At 48.6% G+C, this 20,318-nt stretch overlaps 1 protein-coding gene and 1 non-coding gene across 3 annotated transcripts in view; one reads left to right on the top strand and one right to left on the bottom strand.

The window, feature by feature from the left end:
- Positions 1–190: 190 nt before the first annotated feature.
- Positions 191–20,318, bottom strand: part of LOC106603980 (coronin-6) — a 48,807-nt gene continuing 28,679 nt past the window's right edge. Inside the window, exons 5-10 of one of the 2 annotated variants that reach the window (XM_082974812.1) lie at positions 17,265–17,384; positions 16,720–16,824; positions 15,253–15,398; positions 5,299–5,356; positions 4,769–4,999; positions 191–2,377 (exon numbers count right to left, since the gene is read on the bottom strand). In XM_082974812.1, the coding sequence (XP_082830938.1) occupies positions 2,255–2,377; positions 4,769–4,999; positions 5,299–5,356; positions 15,253–15,398; positions 16,720–16,824; positions 17,265–17,384 (783 nt within the window). In that variant the 3' untranslated portion in view covers positions 191–2,254. The remainder of the gene's footprint in view (positions 2,378–4,768; positions 5,000–5,298; positions 5,357–15,252; positions 15,399–16,719; positions 16,825–17,264; positions 17,385–20,318) is intronic. The other variant, XM_014198296.3, reaches the window with a different exon arrangement.
- Positions 1,113–1,166, top strand: LOC123742632 (U7 small nuclear RNA). Its single transcript, XR_006769782.1, has one exon. It is a non-coding gene; the product is annotated as a U7 small nuclear RNA (small nuclear RNA).

Raw genomic sequence — 20,318 nt, 5'->3', positions numbered from 1 at the left:
GAGTGTTGGTCGGCGATGGACGGATAAGGAGGGGGACAGAGGAGAGGGGGACAGAGAGGGGGACAGAGAGGGGGACAGGGAGGGGGACAGAGATGGGGACAGGGAGGGGGACAGAGATGGGACAGGGAGGGGGACAGAGTGGGGGGACAGAGAGTGGGACAGAGGAGGGGGACAGAGTGGGGGACAGAGGGGGGGGGACAGCGTGGGGGACAGAGTGGGGGACAGAGGGGGGGGGACAGGGAGGGGGACAGTGGGGGACAGAGTGGGTGTCATCCAATATCCAGAAGCACCTAGAGCGAGAGAACTTTCTGGAAAACCTATCCTCTGAAAACAACAATCTAAAAACAACTAAACAAACTTGAATCAGTTACTTTAGTCCCCCAACCAGACCTGCATTCATCAGTTACTTTAGTCCCCCAACCAGACCTGCATTCATCAGTTACTTTAGTCCCCCAACCAGACCTGCATTCATCAGTTACTTTAGTCCCCCAACCAGACCTGCATTCATCAGTTACTTTAGTCCCCCAACCAGACCTGCATTCATCAGTTACTTTAGTCCCCCAACCAGACCTGCATTCATCAGTTACTTTAGTCCCCCAACCAGACCTGCATTCATCTTTTGGACTGTATGTAAATACAAACTCAAAACTAGGGACGGTTGCAAAATTCAGATAACCCACATAAAAAAAATACTACAGTTTACTATAGAATACTACAGGACTTAATATAAAATACTGTAGTAAACTTTAGTATACTATAGAATACTATACTACACACTGTAGTATCCCTCAATCATGTGTAGTACTTAGTATAGAATTTTGTAGTATACTGTAGAATACTATAGTAAATACTACAGCATTATCCACAAAATAACACTGTAGTAAATACTACAATAATGTCGGCAAAAACACTACAGTCTGCAAAAACACTACATTTAAAAAAAATATATAGTAAATACTACAGTATTCAATTTGCATATACCCTGCCCATTCCCCTCCCCCATATTCACATAAGTGAGAAACCGACATGCCAAGTATAGACCATATATTGTGTTCCCTAAAAGTTATAGAAAAAAGCAGAAGCGCTGAAGTCTCTGTTCCTTACAGGTTGTGGAAAATTTGCTCTTTTAGTATTTCTCCAGTAGGTTTCTTCAAGGAGAACCCCCCCCCCACACACACACACACTTCTATGTCGAAGATAATAAAATAAAAACACAACAGTAAATACTACAGTATACTACAGTCTGCAAAAATACAACAGTAAATACTACAGTATACTACAATCTGCAAAAACACAACAGTAAATACTACAGTATACTACAGTCTGCAAAAACACTTCAGTAAATACTACAGTATACTACAGTCTGCAAAAACACAACAGTAAATACTACAGTATACTACAGTCTGCAAAAACGCAACAGTAAATACTACAGTATACTACAGTCTGCAAAAATACAACAGTAAATACTACAGTATACTACAGTCTGCAAAAATACTACAGTACATACTGTTATTTTTACTACAGTATTTATACTATAATACACTTTAAATACTACAGTATTTTGCTGACTCCACTCCATATAAACACTACAGTAAATACTACAGTATTCCTACCATAGTATACATTACAGTATTTTTTTTCATGTGGGAACTTTCACAAAATTCCCAGGTTTTCCAGAAATCCTGTTTGGAGGATTCCAGATTTCCCGGCTTATTCTCTCCTGATTCTACAATTCTTCAAGCACAAGATTTCTTGAAAATTTGGAGAAATTACCGGAAATTTTGCGAACCTAGTAACAGCTCAGTTTCTCACAAGCCTTTTACTCATACAGTATGTTCAACTGACATCTCTCTCTCTAGGGTGAGCATTGGTGTGGTGTGTGTTTTTATGTATGTGTGTGTTTCTTTTGAGGGGGTGGTGGGGGTTATGTGTGTGTTTTGGGGGGTGGAGAGTTATGTGTGTTTGAAGTTAGGGGTTATTGGGATTGTTAAGGACAGATTCATTTAAAGGCAGGTTGCACACTGCACCTCTGACAATGCACCTTTAAAGGTCAAGTGCAATGTGCTTGTTGATTATGCCTTTGACTGAATCCCGCTGTGTATATAAGGTCAGTAAGGTTATTGTGCAGTGTGTGTGTAGGGGAATGACGGTGTTGTTTCAGTGTGTTTTTAAACGTTGTATCTGTATTTGTGTGTGTAGGGGTTGCCGCGGTGTGTGTGTGTGTGTGTGTGCGGGATGTGTGTGTCTGTGTGTGTCAGGCTGTGCCGTTGGTGTACTTGGATAGTTTATTCTCCAAGTCACAGATTCTCTTCTCTTGAGACAGAACTGTCGCCTTGAGATTCTTAACTTCCTCCAACAACCAGTCTACCAACTGAGGCTGGAGAGAGGGAAGGAGGGATAGAGGGGTGGAGGAAGGAGAGATGGAGGAAAGAGAGAGAGGGAGGAAGGAGAGATGGAGGAAAGAGAGAGAGGGAGGAAGGAGAGATGGAGGAAAGAGAGAGAGTGAAGGAGGGATAGAGGGGTGGAGAAAGGAGAGAGGGAGGAAAGAGAGAGAGGGAGGAAGGAGAGATGGAGGAAAGAGAGAGAGGGAGGGAGGAGAGATGGAGGAAAGAGAGAGAGGGAGGAAGGAGAGATGGAGGAAAGAGAGAGTGAAGGAGGGATAGAGGGGTGGAGGAAGGAGAGATGGAGGAAAGAGAGAGAGGGAGGGAGGAAGAGACGGAAGGAGGAAGGGAAAGAGGAGATGGAAAGAAGAAACAGGAAAGACAGTTCAGGGACAGGCAGGTCAGGGACAGGACAGACAGGTCAGGGACAGGCAGGTCAGGGACAGGACAGACAGGTCAGGGACAGGCAGGTCAGGGACAGGCAGGTCAGGGACAGGCAGGTAGGTCAGGGACAGGCAGGTAGGTACAGGAGAGACAGGTACAGGAGAGACAGGTCAAGGACAGGACAGACAGGTACAGGAAAGACAGGTCAAGGACAGGACAGGCAGGTCAGGGACAGGACAGACAGGTCAGGGACAGGCAGGTACAGGAGAGACAGGTACAGGAGAGACAGGTCAAGGACAGGACAGACAGGTACAGGAAAGACAGGTCAAGGACAGGACAGGTAGGTACATGAAAGACAGGTCAAGGACAGGACAGGTAGGTACATGAAAGACAGGTCAAGGACAGGACAGGCAGGTACATGAAAGACAGGTCAAGGACAGGACAGACAAGTCAGGGACAGGACAGGCAGGTACAGGAGAGACAGGTCAAGGACTGGTCAAGGACAGGACAGACAGGTCAAGGACAGAACAGACAGGCAGGTACAGAACAGACAGGTCAAGACAGGACAGACAGGTCAAGGACAGGACAGACAGGTCAGAGACAGGACAGACAGGTCAGAGACAGGACAGACAGACAGGTCAGAGACAGGACAGACAGGTCAAGGACAGGACAGACAGGTCGGGGACAAGGACAGACAGGTCAGAGACAGGACAGACAGGTCAGAGACAGGACAGACAGGTCGGGGACAGGACAGACAGGTCAGAGACAGGACAGACACAGGACAGACAGGCCAGAGACAGGACAGACAGGTCAGAGACAGGACAGACAGGTCGGGGACAGGACAGACAGGTCAGAGACAGGACAGACAGGTCGGGGACAAGGACAGACAGGTCAGAGACAGGACAGACAGGTCAGAGACAGGACAGACAGGTCAGGGACAGACAGGTCAGAGACAGGACAGACAGGTCGGGGACAAGGACAGACAGGTCGGGGACAAGGACAGACAGGTCAGAGACAGGACAGACAGGTCAGAGACAGGACAGACAGGTCGGGGATAGGACAGACAGGTCAGAGACAGGACAGACAGGTCGGGGACAGGACAGACAGGTCAGAGACAGGACAGACAGGTTGGGGACAAGGACAGACAGGTCAGAGACAGGACAGACAGGTCAGAGACAGGACAGACAGGTCGGGGACAGGACAGACAGGTCAGAGACAGGACAGGCAGGTACAGGAGAGACAGGTCAAGGACTGGTCAAGGACAGGACAGACAGGTCAAGGACAGAACAGACAGGCAGGTACAGAACAGACAGGTCAAGACAGGACAGACAGGTCAAGGACAGGACAGACAGGTCAGAGACAGGACAGACAGGTCAGAGACAGGACAGACAGGTCAGAGACAGGACAGACAGGTCAAGGACAGGACAGACAGGTCGGGGACAAGGACAGACAGGTCAGAGACAGGACAGACAGGTCAGAGACAGGACAGACAGGTCGGGGACAGGACAGACAGGTCAGAGACAGGACAGACACAGGACAGACAGGCCAGAGACAGGACAGACAGGTCAGAGACAGGACAGACAGGTCGGGGACAGGACAGACAGGTCAGAGACAGGACAGACAGGTCGGGGACAAGGACAGACAGGTCAGAGACAGGACAGACAGGTCAGAGACAGGACAGACAGGTCAGGGACAGACAGGTCAGAGACAGGACAGACAGGTCGGGGACAAGGACAGACAGGTCGGGGACAAGGACAGACAGGTCAGAGACAGGACAGACAGGTCAGAGACAGGACAGACAGGTCGGGGATAGGACAGACAGGTCAGAGACAGGACAGACAGGTCGGGGACAGGACAGACAGGTCAGAGACAGGACAGACAGGTTGGGGACAAGGACAGACAGGTCAGAGACAGGACAGACAGGTCAGAGACAGGACAGACAGGTTGGGGACAAGGATTTTTAGACAGTCAAATAAAGAGGTGATATATTTAGTGTGACTCACGGGCAGGTTGGCTGAGCCATCGCGGGAGGACATGCTGCGTCTGGGGGTGGGTCTGGAGTCCAGAACATTCTTCCTGGCCACTTTGAGCTCGCGGCTCTTGGGGGGAACATAGCCGTCCCTCATGGACTGAAGGATGGGGTCCTCGTCTCGACCCTCCAGCCACTCCTCTGGCTCCAGGGCCGGGTCGGGACCTGCCGTGTCTGGATACAGGTCATCCTGGAACAGGTCCGACTGGAGGGGAGAGGTGCAAGAGAGGGACATATGGTTAGTTTTAACAAGCCGTTAATGCAGGGGTGTCAAACACATTCCATGGAGGGCCTCGTGTCTGCTGGTTTTAGTTTTTTCCTTTCAATTAAGCCCTAGACAACCAGGTGAGGGGAGTTCCTTACTAATTAGTGACCTTAATTCATCAATCAAGTACAAGGGAGGAGCGAAAACCTGCAGACACTCGTCCCTCCATGGAATGAGTTTGACACATGTCCGTTAATGCAAGGAGAGAGAGGGAGAGGGATAGAGAGAGTGTGGCTTACCTTTCTAGGTACTGTCATGGCAATGGGTTCACACTTCTTGTCATGAAGCTTATATAACCTGGAGAACAGAGGAAAGTCAGATTTAGAGAATAGCCACAACAAATACTCTCACATTAGCATGCTGAGCTAAAGCCTACACCCTGCATGTACCTGTACATAACGTCTATCCCTAATTGTGTGTGTGTGTGTGGTGTGTGTGTGTGTGTGTGTGTGTGTGCGTGCGTGCGCGTGTGCGCATGTGCGTGTGCGCGTGTGCGTGTGTGTGTGTGCGTGTGTGTTTATTGGCAGGAACCGGGTTACCTAGATTTACTAAGATTTACCGCCCAAACCCACTCTTAGTTTCCCGGGATAAATACCTGCGAAAAACCGGTCAATTATAATAAATTATTTCTATGAACAGCATGACGTGAAATGGAACTGTTAAAAATAATATGTGATGTGTAAATCTAGCTTCTCTATTGCCTTCTCTCTGCTTTCTCAAGGATCAATCATCAACGCTCAGGGTGCGGACAGACAGCTGGTAACTTTCTCACTTTGTGACAGGTACATTTGTTGCATCATAGCCGATGCCACAGTAATATCAGGACAGAACACACGTCGAATTTACACATCGGCATCTGGCTTTCGGGGGTGACCTTATTTTGTAATTGTAAAGATATATATATATTTTTTTTTTTATTGCAGCTCAAGAGTTTTTAAACAGCCTATCACTCGAATATTGTTGCTTTAAATCAGTGGGCACGCAAGTCTTTCTCTCGCTTTATAAACAACATTCAAATTACATCCATAATAGATAATCCTGTTCAAGATCAATATAAAGTATTTAGACCCCTTCACTTTCTCCACATTTTGTTGCGTTACAGCCTTATTCTAAAATGGATTAAATTGTTCCCCCCCCCCCCCTTCATCAATCTACACACAATACCCCATAATGACAAATCAAAAACAGGTTTTAAGAAATTTTAGCAAATTTATAAAAAATAAAAAACAAATGTTACATTTACAAAAGTATTCAGACCCTTTACTCAGTACTTTGTTGAAGCACCTTAGGCAGCTTTTACAGCCTTGAGTCTTCTTGGGTATGACGCTACAAGCTTGGCACACCTGTATTTGGGGAGTTTCTCCCATTCTTTTCTGCAGATCCTCTCAAGCTCTGTCAGGTTGGATGGGGAGCATCGCTGCACAGCTATTTTCAGGTCTCTCCAGAGATTCGATCTGGTTCAAGTCCGGGCTCTGGCTGGCACACTCAAGGACATTCAGAGACTTGTCCTGAAGCCACTCCTGCGTTGTCTTGGCTGTGTGCTTAGGGTCGTTGTCCTGTTGGAAGGTGAACCTTCGCCCCAGTCTGAGGTCCTGAGTGCTCTAGAGCAGGTTTTCATCAAGGATCTCTCTGTACTTTGCTCCGTTCATCTTTGCCTCGATCCTGACTAGTCTCCCAGTCCCTGCCTCTGAAAAACATCCCCACAGCCTGATGCTGCCACGACCATGCTTCACCGTAAGGAGTTCAATCTTGGTTTCATCAGACCAGAGAATCTTGTTTCTCATGGTCTGAGTTCTTTAGGTGCCTTTTGGCAAATTCCAAGCAGATTGCATGTGCCTTTTACTGAGGAGTGGCTTCCGTCTGGCCAATCTACCATAAAGGCCTGATTGGTAGCGTGCTGCAGAGATGGTTGTCCTTCTGGAAGGTTCTCCCATCTCCACAGAGGAACTCTGAAGCTCTGCCAGAGTGACCATCTGGTTCTTGTTCGGGTCCCTGACCAAGGCCCTTCTCCCCCGATTGCTCAGTTTGGCCGGGTGGCCAGCTCTAGGAAGAGTCTTGAATTGACCACAGGTGGACTCCAGTCAAGTTGTAGAAACATCTCAAGGATGATCATTGGAAACAGGATTCACCTGAGCACAATTTCGAGTGTCTTACCAAAGTGTCTGAATACTTATGTAAATAAGGTATTTCATTTTTTTATTTTTTATTCTAAAAACCTGTTGTTGCTTTGTCATTATGGGGTATTGTGATGTCATTATGGGGGTATTGTGTGTAGATTGAGAAGGAAAAACTTTTATTTTATCAATTTTAGAATAAAGTTGTAACTGCCAAAATTAAGGACAGTACAGGCTATGTATGTTTATGAATGAGGCACAGTACAGGCTATGTTTATGAATGAGGTAGAGTACAGGCTATGTTTATGAATGAGGCACAGTACAGGCTATGTGAATGAATGAGGCACAGTACAGGCTATGTTTATGAATGAGGCACAGCACAGGCTATGTGAATGAATGAGGTACAGTACAGGCTATGTTTATGAATGAAGTACAGTACAAGCTATGTGAATGAAAGAGGTACAGTACAGGCTATGTTTATGAATGAGGTAGAGTACAGGCTATGTTTATGAATGAGGCACAGTACAGGCTATGTGAATGAATGAGGTACAGTACAGGCTATGTGAATGAATGAGGTACAGTACAGGCTATGTTTATGAATGAGGTACAGTACAAGCTATGTGAATGAAAGAGGTACAGTACAGGCTATGCTTATCAATGAGGTACAGTACAGGCTATGCTTATCAATGAGGTACAGTACAGGCTATGTGAATGAATGAGGTAGAGTACAGGCTATGTGAATGAATGGTGTACAGTACAGGCTATGTGAATGAATGAGGTAGAGTACAGGCTATGTGAATGAATGAGGTAGAGTACAGGCTATGTGAATGAATGGTGTACAGTACAGGCTATGTGAATGAATGAGGTAGAGTACAGGCTATGTGAATGAATGAGGTAGAGTACAGGCTATGTGAATGAATGAGGTAGAGTACAGGCTATGTGAATGAATGGTGTACAGTACAGGCTATGTGAATGAATGAGGTAGAGTACAGGCTATGTGAATGAATGAGGTAGAGTACAGGCTATGTGAATGAATGGTGTACAGTACAGGCTATGTGAATGAATGAGGTAGAGTACAGGCTATGTGAATGAATGGTGTACAGTACAGGCTATGTGAATGAATGGTGTACAGTACAGGCTATGTGAATGAATGAGGTAGAGTACAGGCTATGTGAATGAATGAGGTAGAGTACAGGCTATGTGAATGAATGAGGTACAGTACAGGCTATGTGAATGAATGAGGTAGAGTACAGGCTATGTGAATGAATGGTGTACAGTACAGGCTATGTTCATAAGACCATGTGTCACTACACTGATGCCTTTGTTCTGGTAATGGGATAGAGCATGGCTACAGACAGACAGACAGACAGACAGACAGACAGACAGACAGACAGACAGACAGACAGACAGACAGACAGACAGACAGACAGACAGACAGACAGACAGACAGACAGATAGATAGATAGATGGAGGTAACTGCCAAAATAATGGAAACCCTTAAGTAAATGAGGGTTCTGGTGGATCTGTTATGGTGTTGGAGTGCATTTTCCTGGCATGGATAAGATCCACTCAACTTCTTAGAGAGCAAGGTAAACACCAATAAATACACAGCCATTCTGAGTGATCACCTTCAACCTATGGTGAATCATTTCTATCCAGGATGACAACGCCCCCCCCATCCACAGGGCACGAGTGGTCACTGATTGGTTTGATGAGCATGAAAACGATGTAAACCATATGCCAAACCATCAGTCACCAAATCTCAACCCAATTGAAAACTTCTGGGAGATTCTGGTACGGCGCCTGACACAACGTTTTCCATCAACAACCCCAAATGATGGAATTTCTTGTAGAAGAATGGTGTCACATCCCTCCAATAGAGGTCCAGACACTTGTAGAAGCTATGACAAGGAGCATTGAAGCTGTTCTGGCGGCTCGTGGTGGCCCAACGCCCTATCATGACACTTTATATTGGTGTTTCCTTTATTTTGTCAGTTACCTGCATATAGATGTCCTGGACTGCCTCTTTCAGGTAATTCAATGCAGTATTATCCATATACTATAAGCTTCTAACATAGCCTCTGTCTTCATGTTCACTTGCGCAATACCGCACCTGCGCTCCACTGGCCTCTCTCCTTCTTAGTGCAAGAGTGTAGGTTCCGTCCCTCTCTTCGCCCCAACCTGGGCTCGAACCAGGGACCCTTGCACACATCAACAACTGACACCCACGAAGCATCGTTACCCATCGCGCCACAAAAGCCACGGCCCTTGCAGAGCAAGGGGAACAACCACTTCAGGTCTCAGAGCGAGTGACGTCACTGATTGAAACGCTATTAGCGCGCACCACCGCTAACTAACTAGCCATTTCACATCGGTTACACATACATGTTACTGTCCACCAGTAACTCCGCTCTCGGAGTCCCAGGAAAAGCTTGTTGGATATATATATATATATATTAATAGACTGTTCGAAAAGGAATGCAAGCTTACACCCAAAATAACTCGCCGGGGAGTTTGAAAGAAGACAGAATGTGGGATGGTTGTAGGCTATAGCAGTTATTAATTCAGACCCATAACCATTCAGACCCATAACCATTCAGATGGTGGTAGAATATAGCAGTTATTAATTCAGACCCATAACCATTCAGATGATGGTAGGCTATAGCAGTTATTAATTCAGACCCATAATCATTCAGACCCATAACCATTCAGATGGTGGTAGACTATAACAGTTATTAACCTCTCTAGGGTAGGTGGCACCAAATCGTCCCACCTACGTAACAGCCAGTGGAATCCTGTGGCGTGTTATTCAAATACCTTAGAAATGCTATTACTTCAATTTCTCAAACATATGACTATTTTACAGCATTTTAAAGACAAGACTCTCGTTAATCTAACCACACTGTCCGATTTCAAAAAGGCTTTACAACGAAAGCAAAACATTAGATTATGTCAGCAGAGTACCCAGCAAGAAATAATCAGACACCCATTTTTCAAGCTAGCATATAATGTCACAAAAACCCAGAAGACAGCTAAATGCAGCACTAACCTTTGATGATCTTCATCAGATGACACACCTAGGACATTATGTTATACAATACATGCATGTTTTGTTCAATCAAGTTCATATTTATATCAAAAACCAGCTTTTTACATTAGCATGTGACGTTCAGAACTAGCATACCCCCCGAATTTACTAACAATTTACTAAATTACTCACGATAAACGTTTACAAAAAGCATAACAATTCTTTTAAGAATTATAGATACAGAACTCCTCTATGCACTCGATATGTCCGATTTTAAAATAGCTTTTTGGTGAAAGCACATTTTGCAATATTCTAAGTAGATAGCCCGGCATCACAGGGCTAGCTATTTAGACACCCAGCAAGTTTAGCCTTCACCAAACTCCGATTTACTATTAGAAAAGTTTGATTACCTTTGGTGTTCTTCGTCAGAATGCACTCCCAGGACTGCTACTTCAATAACAAATGTTGGTTTGGTCCCAAATAATCCATACTTATGTTCAAACAGCGGCGTTTTGTTCGTGCGTTCAAGACACTATCCGAATGGTAAATAAGGGTTACGAGCACGGCGCATTTCGTGACAAAAAAATTCTAAATATTCCATTACCGTACTTCGAAGCATGTCAACCGCTGTTTAAAATCAATTTTTATGCCATTTTTCTCGTAAAAAAGCGATAATATTCCGACCGGGAATCTGCGTTTAGGTAAATAGACGACAGAAAATAAAGCACGGGGGCGGCCAGTGCACGCGCCTAAGCCCATTATCCTCTTATCGGCCACTTGCCAAAAGCGCAAATGTGTTTCAGCCTGGGGCTGGAATGACATCCTTCAGCTTTTTCCCGGGCTCTGAGAGCCTATGGGAGCCGTAGGAAGTGTCACGTTACAGCAAAGATCCTCAGTCTTCAATAAACAGAGACAAGAACAACAAGATCTTGTCAGATAGGGCACTTCCTTTAAGGAATCTTCTCAGGTTTTTGCCTGCCATATGAGTTCTGTTATACTCACAGACACCATTCAAACAGTTTTAGAAACTTTAGGGTGTTTTCTATCCAAAGCCAATAATTACATGCATATTCTAGTTACTGGGCAGGAGTAGTAACCAGATTAAATCGGGTACGTTTTTTATCCGGCTGTGTAAATACTGCCCCCTAGCCCTAACAGGTTAATTCAGACCCATAACCATTCAGACCCATAACCATTCAGACCCATAACCATTCAGATGGTGGTAGACTATAACAGTTATTAATTCAGACCCATAACCATTCAGACCCATAACCATTCAGACCCATAACCATTCAGATGGTGGTAGAATATAGCAGTTATTAATTCAGACCCATAACCATTCAGACCCATAACCATTCAGACCCATAACCATTCAGATGGTGGTAGAATATAGCAGTTATTAATTCAGACCCATAACCATTCAGACCCATAACCATTCAGATGGTGGTAGACTATAACAGTTATTCATTCAGACCCATAACCATTCAGACCCATAACCATTCAGACCCATAACCATTCAGACCCATAACCATTCAGATGGTGGTAGACTATAACAGTTATTAATTCAGACCCATAACCATTCAGACCCATAACCATTCAGACCCATAACCATTCAGATGGTGGTAGACTATAACAGTTATTAATTCAGACCCATGACCATTCAGACCCATAACCATTCAGATGGTGGTAGACTATAGCAGTTATTAATTCAGACCATGACCATTCAGACCCATAACCACTCAGATGGTGGTAGACTATAATAGTTATTAATTCAGACCCATGACCATTCAGACCCATAACCATTCAGACCCATAACCATTCAGACCCATAACCATTCAGATGGTGGTAGGCTATAACAGTTATTAATTCAGACAGATAACCATTCAGTCTTCATGAAGAGAAGCGAAAGCCGTCTGCATCTAATTCTAGTCCCATATTATTCAAGGAAACTTATTTAATTTAACTGTTGAGAGCGAGGAAGGACTGAAGCAACACTAGAGAAAGAGGAGGTAATACACACGTCAGACAACATTAGGGGGAATATCATGAAAGGTATATGCGTCAGCCTATGTCACGTCCTGACCATAGTAAGTGGTTATTTTCTATGGTAGAGTAGGTCAGGGCGTGACAGGGGGTGTTTGTCTATGTTTTGTATTTCTATGTTCAGTTTCTAGTTTTGTATTTCTATGTTGGTTTTGTTTGGTATGATCTCCAATTAGAGGCAGCTGGTCGTCGTTGTCTCTAATTGGAGGTCATATTTAAGTTGGTGTTTGTCCCACCTGTTTTTGTGGGTGATTATTTGTGAGTAGTGTTTGTTTCTCCTCTGCGTCACGGTTTGTTGTTTTGTAAATTTCAGTTATTTGATGTATTGCATAGTTTCACGGATTAAATAAATATGTGGAACGAAACACACGCTGCACTTTGGTCCGCTCCTTTTGACAACCGTGACAACCTACTAATTATAAAAATGTAAAATAGGGCACTATTATATCTCAAAATTAAAATCAAATTCGCTAGCCTATACTTGTAACTTTGTAGGCCTCAGGTATTGCACCAGTGTCAGGTGTTCTCTCCCATGCAGCTTCATGGTTTGAACGAGGTGTGTAATTCCAGTCCATAGAATTCATTAGGTCTATAGTACAGAACAGTAATACAGTCCAAACAGGTTACTGGAGATAGTTTCATTGATTTTCCCAAGACAGCATAACATCTATGGGTTTTTCTGTTTTTCTGATGTGTGTAATGTGCAGTAGTCCTTAGCCTATCATATTCTATTAGGCAACGGCACAATCTTTTTGACCTTTTTTTTGGGGGGCTTGGGCTCATAAAATGTCTTTAATGTAGGGCTCATCTGGCTCAGGTAGCAACAGGCTTGAACGTTCATGCTGATCAAAGCTCTAATCAAATCTAGACATATTTATATGCTTTATAATGCTTTTGAATGAGACTTCCGGTTTTGGAGGGAAATAGCGGGTTACCCGGGAGAAAAGGGACTTATTCTTGGGATGGAACATTGGAAAAATACTGGGAAAGTAAAGGTGCCTGGAAGAAACTTTTTGGGCTGCCATACCGACGGAACCTTTCCAGTTCAAAAAGGTTCTTTGAGGAACCACTCTAAAAAAGTTCTTTGAGGAACCACTCTAAAAAGGTTCTTTGAGGAACCACTCTAAAAAGGTTCTTTGAGGAACCCCTATGTAAAGGTTCGAACCGGATCCTTTTTGTGATGGGAGGGGTTACATTTTTTACCTTTTTACTAAACATAGGTGTAGAGGCATGGATTATTGGAGGCGTGCCTTTCAGATAGTTATTTTTGGGCACCCGTCAGTGTAAATGTCATTCCTGTTCATCATGTTATGTTTGTACACTGCAAATGTAACTTTTACTTAAATATCGATGCGTATTACATATTCAAATCAAATTGTATTTGTCACTTGAGCCCGAATACAACAGGTGTAGACCTTACCGTGAAATGCTTACGTGCTCTTTAACAAACAATGCAGAGTTTTAAAATAACAATAACGAGTCTATATACAGGGGGTACCGGTACTGAGTCAATGTGCGGGGGTACAGGTTAGTCAAGGTAATTGAGGTAATATGTACATGTAGGCATAGATAATAAATAGAGCCATGATATATTGGCCATATACCACAAACCCCCGAGGTGCCTTATTGCTATAATAAACTGGTTACCAACGTAATCAGAGCAGTTAAAAATAAATGTTTTGTCATACCTGTGGTATACGGACTGATATACCATGGCTGTCAGCCAATCAGCACTCAGGGCTCAAACCACCCAGTTCATAATATAAATAATATTAATATATTAACATTGCTGATTACATATAGTAATAAAGTGGTAACCATTACAACTTTGGGATTTTCATAGGCTCTTGTCGAACTCATATTCCTCTGTCAGCCTCACTGTCAGTGTTCAACCATTACATGTGAGAACTATACAACAGAACAGGAATGACATTTACTCCCACATTTACTCCAGAAAACATTGATCTTAAAGCCAAGCCTTTACTAAGCCACACCTCCACTCCAGGGTTCCTCTAGGGACCTGTTGCTTCATTGCAACATTAAAGGTTCCTCCAAGAACCCCTCAACTAACCAAAGGTGCAAATAGGAACCATTGACTAGCAATTGTTCCTTGAGTATCTCCAAGGGTTCCTTGAGGATCTCCAGGGGTTCCTTAATGATCTCCAGGGGTTCCTTAATGATCTCCAGGGGTTCCTTAATGATCTCCAGGGGTTCCTTAATGATCTCCAGGGGTTCCTTAATGATCTCCAGGGGTTCCTTAATGATCTCCAGGGGTTCCTTAATGATCTCCAGGGGTTCCTTAATAATCTCCAGGGGTTCCTTAATAATCTCCAGGGGTTCCTTAATGATCTCCAGGGGTTCCTTAATGATCTCCAGGGGTTCCTTAATGATCTCCAGGGGTTCCTTAATAATCTCCAGGGGTTCCTTAATGATCTCCAGGGGTTCCTTAATGATCTCCAGGGGTTCCTTAATGATCTCCAGGGGTTCCTTAATGATCTCCAGGGGTTCCTTAATAATCTCCAGGGGTTCCTTAATGATCTCCAGGGGTTCCTTAATGATCTCCAGGGGTTCTGTGAGGATCTCCAGGGGTTCCTTAATGATCTCCAGGGGTTCCTTAATGATCTCCAGGGGTTCCTTAATGATCTCCAGGGGTTCCTTAATGATCTCCAGGGGTTCCTTAATGATCTCCAGGGGTTCTGTGAGGATCTCCAGGGGTTCCTTAATGATCTCCAGGGGTTCCTTAATGATCTCCAGGGGTTCCTTAATGATCTCCAGGGGTTCCTTAATGATCTCCAGGGTCTCCTTAATGATCTCCAGGGGTTCCTTAATGATCTCCAGGGGTTCCTTAATGATCTCCAGGGGTTCCTTAATGATCTCCAGGGGTTCCTTAATGATCTCCAGGGGTTCCTTAATGATCTCCAGGGGTTCTGTGAGGATCCCCAGGGGCTCCTTGAGTGTAGTGTGTTTGTATGTGTGTGGGTGTGTTTGTATGTGTGTGAGTCTCCTACCTGGCGATCTCACACTTGCTGACATCCACTCCTCTCTTGGGCATGAAGCCCATCCCCCTCTGAGGCTCCTTGCTGCTGAAGGTACTGAGGTAGTGGACATAGGGAGGTTCCTCTGTTATCTCAAAGTAGCGGATACTACTGTCCCCCTGGAGAGGTGGGAGGGGAGGAGCGGTGGGGAGGGGGGAGCAGAGAGGAGAGTAGTGGGGAGGTGAGGTGAGGGGAGAGCAGAGGAGATGAGGGGAGGCGAAAGGAGGGGTGGGAGAGGAGGGGTTGGGAAGGGATAGCAGGGGAGGGGAGAGGAGATGAAGGGAGAGGAGGGGTGAGGAGAGGAGAGGATGGGTGGAGAGGAGGTGAGGGGAGAGCAGAGCAGAGGAGAGGAGGTTGGGTGGAGAGGAGAGGGTAGAGGAGGGGAGGTTGGGTGGGGAGGAGAAAGGAGAGGAGAGGGTAGAGGAGGGGAGGTTGGGTGGAGAGGAGAAAGGAGAGGAGAGGGTAGAGGAGAGGAGGGGAGGGGTGGAGAGGAGAGGGTAGAGGAGGGGAGGTTGGGTGGGGAGGAGAAAGGAGAGGAGAGGGTAGAGGAGGGGAGGTTTGGTGGAGAGGAGAAAGGAGAGGAGAGGGTAGAGGAGGGGAGGGGAGAGGAGGGGTGGGAGAGGAGAGCAGAGGAGAGGAGGTTGGGTGGAGAGGAGAGGGTAGAGGAGGGGAGGTTGGGTGGGGAGGAGAAAGGAGAGGAGAGGGTAGAGGAGGGGAGGTTGGGTGGAGAGGAGAAAGGAGAGGAGAGGGCAGGGGAGGGGAGGGGTGGAGAGGAGAAAGGAGAGGGTAGAGGAGGGGAGGTTGGGTGGAGAGGAGAAAGGAGAGGAGAGGGCAGAGGAGGGGAGGGGAGGGGTGGAGAGGAGAAAGGAGAGGAGAGGGTAGAGGAGGGGGGGTTGGGTGGGGAGGAGAAAGGAGAGGAGAGGGTAGAGGAGGGGGGGTTGGGTGGAGAGGAGAAAGGAGAGGAGAGGGTAGAGGAGGGGAGGTTGGGTGGAGAGGAGAAAGGAGAGGAGAGGGTAGAGGAGAGGAGGGGTGGAGAGGAGAAAGGAGAGGAGAGGGTAGAGGAGGGGAGGTTGGGTGGAGAGGAGAAAGGAGAGGAGAGGGTAGAGGAGGGGAGGTTGGGTGGAGAGGAGAAAGGAGAGGAGAGGGTAGAGGAGGGGAGAGGACAACATTATACTAAAGCATGTGTCAAACTCATTCCATGGAGGGCTGAGTGTCTGCAGGTTTTCTCTCCTCCTTTGTACTTGATTGATGAATTAAGGTCACTAATTAGTAAGGAACTCCCCTCACCTGGTTGTCTAGGGCTTAATTGAAAGGAAAAACCAAAAACCAGCCGTCCATGGAATGAGTTTGACAGCCCTGATCTAAAGGGAGATTTACAGTACTAGAGGAGGTAGTGTTATCTACTGTTACTGTACACAGAGAGTGTGTGTGTGTTCATACCTTTCCACAGAGGTAAACCATGTTGGTGTCTGGGTCGTAGTACGGTAACAACACACCGTTACTTGTGTCCAACTCCAGCAGTGCAATAGGTTCCTCAAAATGTGTCTGAAGAAATAAAAGACATGATTGATGTTCATTGTTCTTTAAGAGATACGAGTCAGAGATACGAGTCAGAGATACGAGTCAGAGATACGAGTCAGAGATACGAGTCAGAGATTCGAGTCAGAGATACGAGTCAGAGATACGAGTCAGAGATTCGAGTCAGAGATACGAGTCAGAGATTCGAGTCAGAGATACGAGTCAGAGATATGAGTGTGTCTGTCCACACCTGTCCACTGTATGTGTCCTGTCCACTGTGTGTGTCCTGTCTGAGTCTATCCACACGTGTCCACTGTGTGTGTCCTGTCTGTGTGTCCTGTCTGTCTGTGTGTCCTGTCTGTGTGTCCTGTCTGTGTGTACTGTCTGTGTGTCCTGTCTGTCTGTGTGTCCTGTCTGTCTGTGTGTCCTGTCTGTGTGTGTGCCGGCTTGTGTCTTGTGTTTATTACCGGGTCCCACAGGCCCAGCTCTCTCTGGCTCATCCTGGTGAAGCCGGTAGTGAACAGGTTTCCGTCTCTGGTGAAGATGGCCCTCATTGGTCGGATCCCCTCGTGTGGAGCCATCCTCTCCTATTGGACAGAACGGAGAAGCCAGGGATGTAATTAATTAATTAATCTGAGGCGAGCTTGACATTTACAGGTCATTTCCATTTGAGCCGTCATGTGCAGCTTTTACCATGAACGCAATCTCCACGGAAACGGGAGCATCGACGACAGCACTTTACAACGTAACCCCCTCCCCCTCCCCTCCCCAACTCACCACCTCCCTCCCCAACTCACCACCTCGCCTCCTCCCCAACTCACCCCCCCAACTCACCCCCCCAACTCACCACCTCCCTCCCCCTCCCCAACTCACCACCTCGCCTCCTCCCCAACTCACCCCCCCAACTCACCCCCCCAACTCACCACCTCCCTCCCTCCCTCCCCCTCCCCAACTCACCACCTCCCCTCCCCTCCCCAACTCACCACCTCCCACCCCCTCTCCAACTCTCCACCTCCCATCCCCTCCCCAACTCACGACCTCCTCCCCAACTCACCACCTCCTACCTCCCTCCCCCTCCCCAACTCACCACCTCCCTCCCTCCTCCTCCTCAACTCACCCCCCCATCTCACCACCTCCCTCCCCCTCCCCAACTCACCACCTCGCCTCCTCCCCAACTCACCACCTCCCTCCCTCCCCCTCCCCAACTCACCACCTCCCCTCCCCTCCCCTCCCAACTCACCACCTCCCCACCCCTCCCCAACTCACTACCTCCCACCCCCTCCCAACTCACCACCTCCCACCTCCCTCCCCAACTCACCCCCCCAACTCACCACCTCCCTCCCTCCCCCTCCCCAACTCACCACCTCCCCTCCCCCACTCACCACCTCCCCTCCCCCACTCACCACCTCCCACCCCCTCAACCCCCCAACTCACCACCTCCCTCCCCAACTCACCACCTCCCCCTCCCCTCCCCCACTCACTACCTCCCATCCCCTCCCCAACTCACCACCTCCCACCTCCTCCCCAACTCACCACCTCCCACCTCCCTCCCCCTCCGCAACTCACCACCTCCCACCCCCTCTCCAACTCTCCACCTCCCATCCCCTCCCCAACTCACCACCTCCCACCCCCTCCCAACTCACCACCTCCCCTCCCCTCCCCAACTCACCACCTCCCACCTCCCTCCCCCTCCCCAACTCACCACCTCCCACCTCCTCCTCAACTCACCACCTCCCACCTCCCTCCCCCCTCCCCAACTCACCACCTCCCACCTCCCTCCCCCTCCCCAACTCACCACCTCCCTCCCTCCTCCTCCTCAACTCACCCCCCAACTCACCACCTCCCTCCCCCTCCCCAACTCACCACCTCGCCTCCTCCCCAACTCACCATCTCCCTCCCTCCCCCTCCCCAACTCACCACCTCCCCTCCCCTCCCAACTCACCACCTCCCCTCCCCAACTCACCACCTCCCCTCCCCTCCCAACTCACCACCTCCCACCCCCTCCCAACTCACCACCTCCCACCTCCCTCCCCCTCCCAACTCACCACCTCCCACCTCCCTCCCCCTCCCCAACTCACCACCTCGCCTCCTCCCCAACTCACCACCTCCCTCCCTCTCCCTCCCCAACTCACCACCTCCCCTCCCCTCCCCAACTCACCACCTCCCACCCCCTCCCAACTCACCACCTCCCCTCCCCTCCCCAACTCACCACCTCCCACCTCCCCTCCCCAACTCACCACCTCCCTCCTCCTCCCCTCGTGTGGAGCCATCCTCTCCTATTGGACAGAACGGAGAAGCCAGGGATGTAATTAATTAATTAATCTGAGGCGAGCTTGACATTTACAGGTCATTTCCATTTGAGCCGTCATGTGCAGCTTTTACCATGAACGCAATCTCCACGGAAACGGGAGCATCGACGACAGCACTTTACAACGTAACCCCCCTCCCCCTCCCCTCCCCAACTCACCACCTCCCTCCCCCTCCCCAACTCACCACCTCGCCTCCTCCCCAACTCACCCCCCCAACTCACCACCTCCCTCCCCCTCCCCAACTCACCACCTCGCCTCCTCCCCAACTCACCCCCCCAACTCACCCCCCCAACTCACCACCTCCCTCCCTCCCTCCCCTCCCCAACTCACCACCTCCCCTCCCCTCCCCAACTCACCCCTCCCACCCCCTCCCAACTCACCACCTCCCACCCCCTCTCCAACTCTCCACCTCCCATCCCCTCCCCAACTCACGACCTCCTCCCCAACTCACCACCTCCTACCTCCCTCCCCCTCCCCAACTCACCACCTCCCTCCCTCCCCCTCCCCAACTCACCACCTCCCCTCCCCTCCCCTCCCAACTCACCACCTCCCCACCCCTCCCCAACTCACTACCTCCCACCCCCTCCCAACTCACCACCTCCCACCTCCCTCCCCAACTCACCCCCCCAACTCACCACCTCCCTCCCTCCCCCTCCCCAACTCACCACCTCCCCTCCCCCACTCACCACCTCCCCTCCCCCACTCACCACCTCCCCCACTCACCACCTCCCACCCCCTCAACCCCCCAACTCACCACCTCCCACCTCCTCCCCAACTCACCACCTCCCACCTCCCTCCCCCTCCGCAACTCACCACCTCCCACCCCCTCTCCAACTCTCCACCTCCCATCCCCTCCCCAACTCACCACCTCCCCTCCCCTCCCCAACTCACCACCTCCCACCTCCCTCCCCCTCCCCAACTCACCACCTCCCACCTCCTCCTCAACTCACCACCTCCCACCTCCCTCCCCCTCCCCAACTCACCACCTCCCACCTCCCTCCCCCTCCCCAACTCACCACCTCCCTCCCTCCTCCTCCTCAACTCACCCCCCAACTCACCACCTCCCTCCCCTCCCCAACTCACCACCTCGCCTCCTCCCCAACTCACCATCTCCCTCCCTCCCCCTCCCCAACTCACCACCTCCCCTCCCCTCCCAACTCACCACCTCCCCTCCCCAACTCACCACCTCCCCTCCCCTCCCAACTCACCACC

Source organism: Salmo salar, chromosome 04, assembly GCF_965601325.2.
Source record: "Salmo salar chromosome 04, fSalSal1, whole genome shotgun sequence".
NCBI lineage: Eukaryota > Metazoa > Chordata > Actinopteri > Salmoniformes > Salmonidae > Salmo > Salmo salar.
The sequence above is the reverse complement of the archived record's forward strand: the minus strand, read 5'-3'. Positions and strand labels throughout refer to the sequence as shown.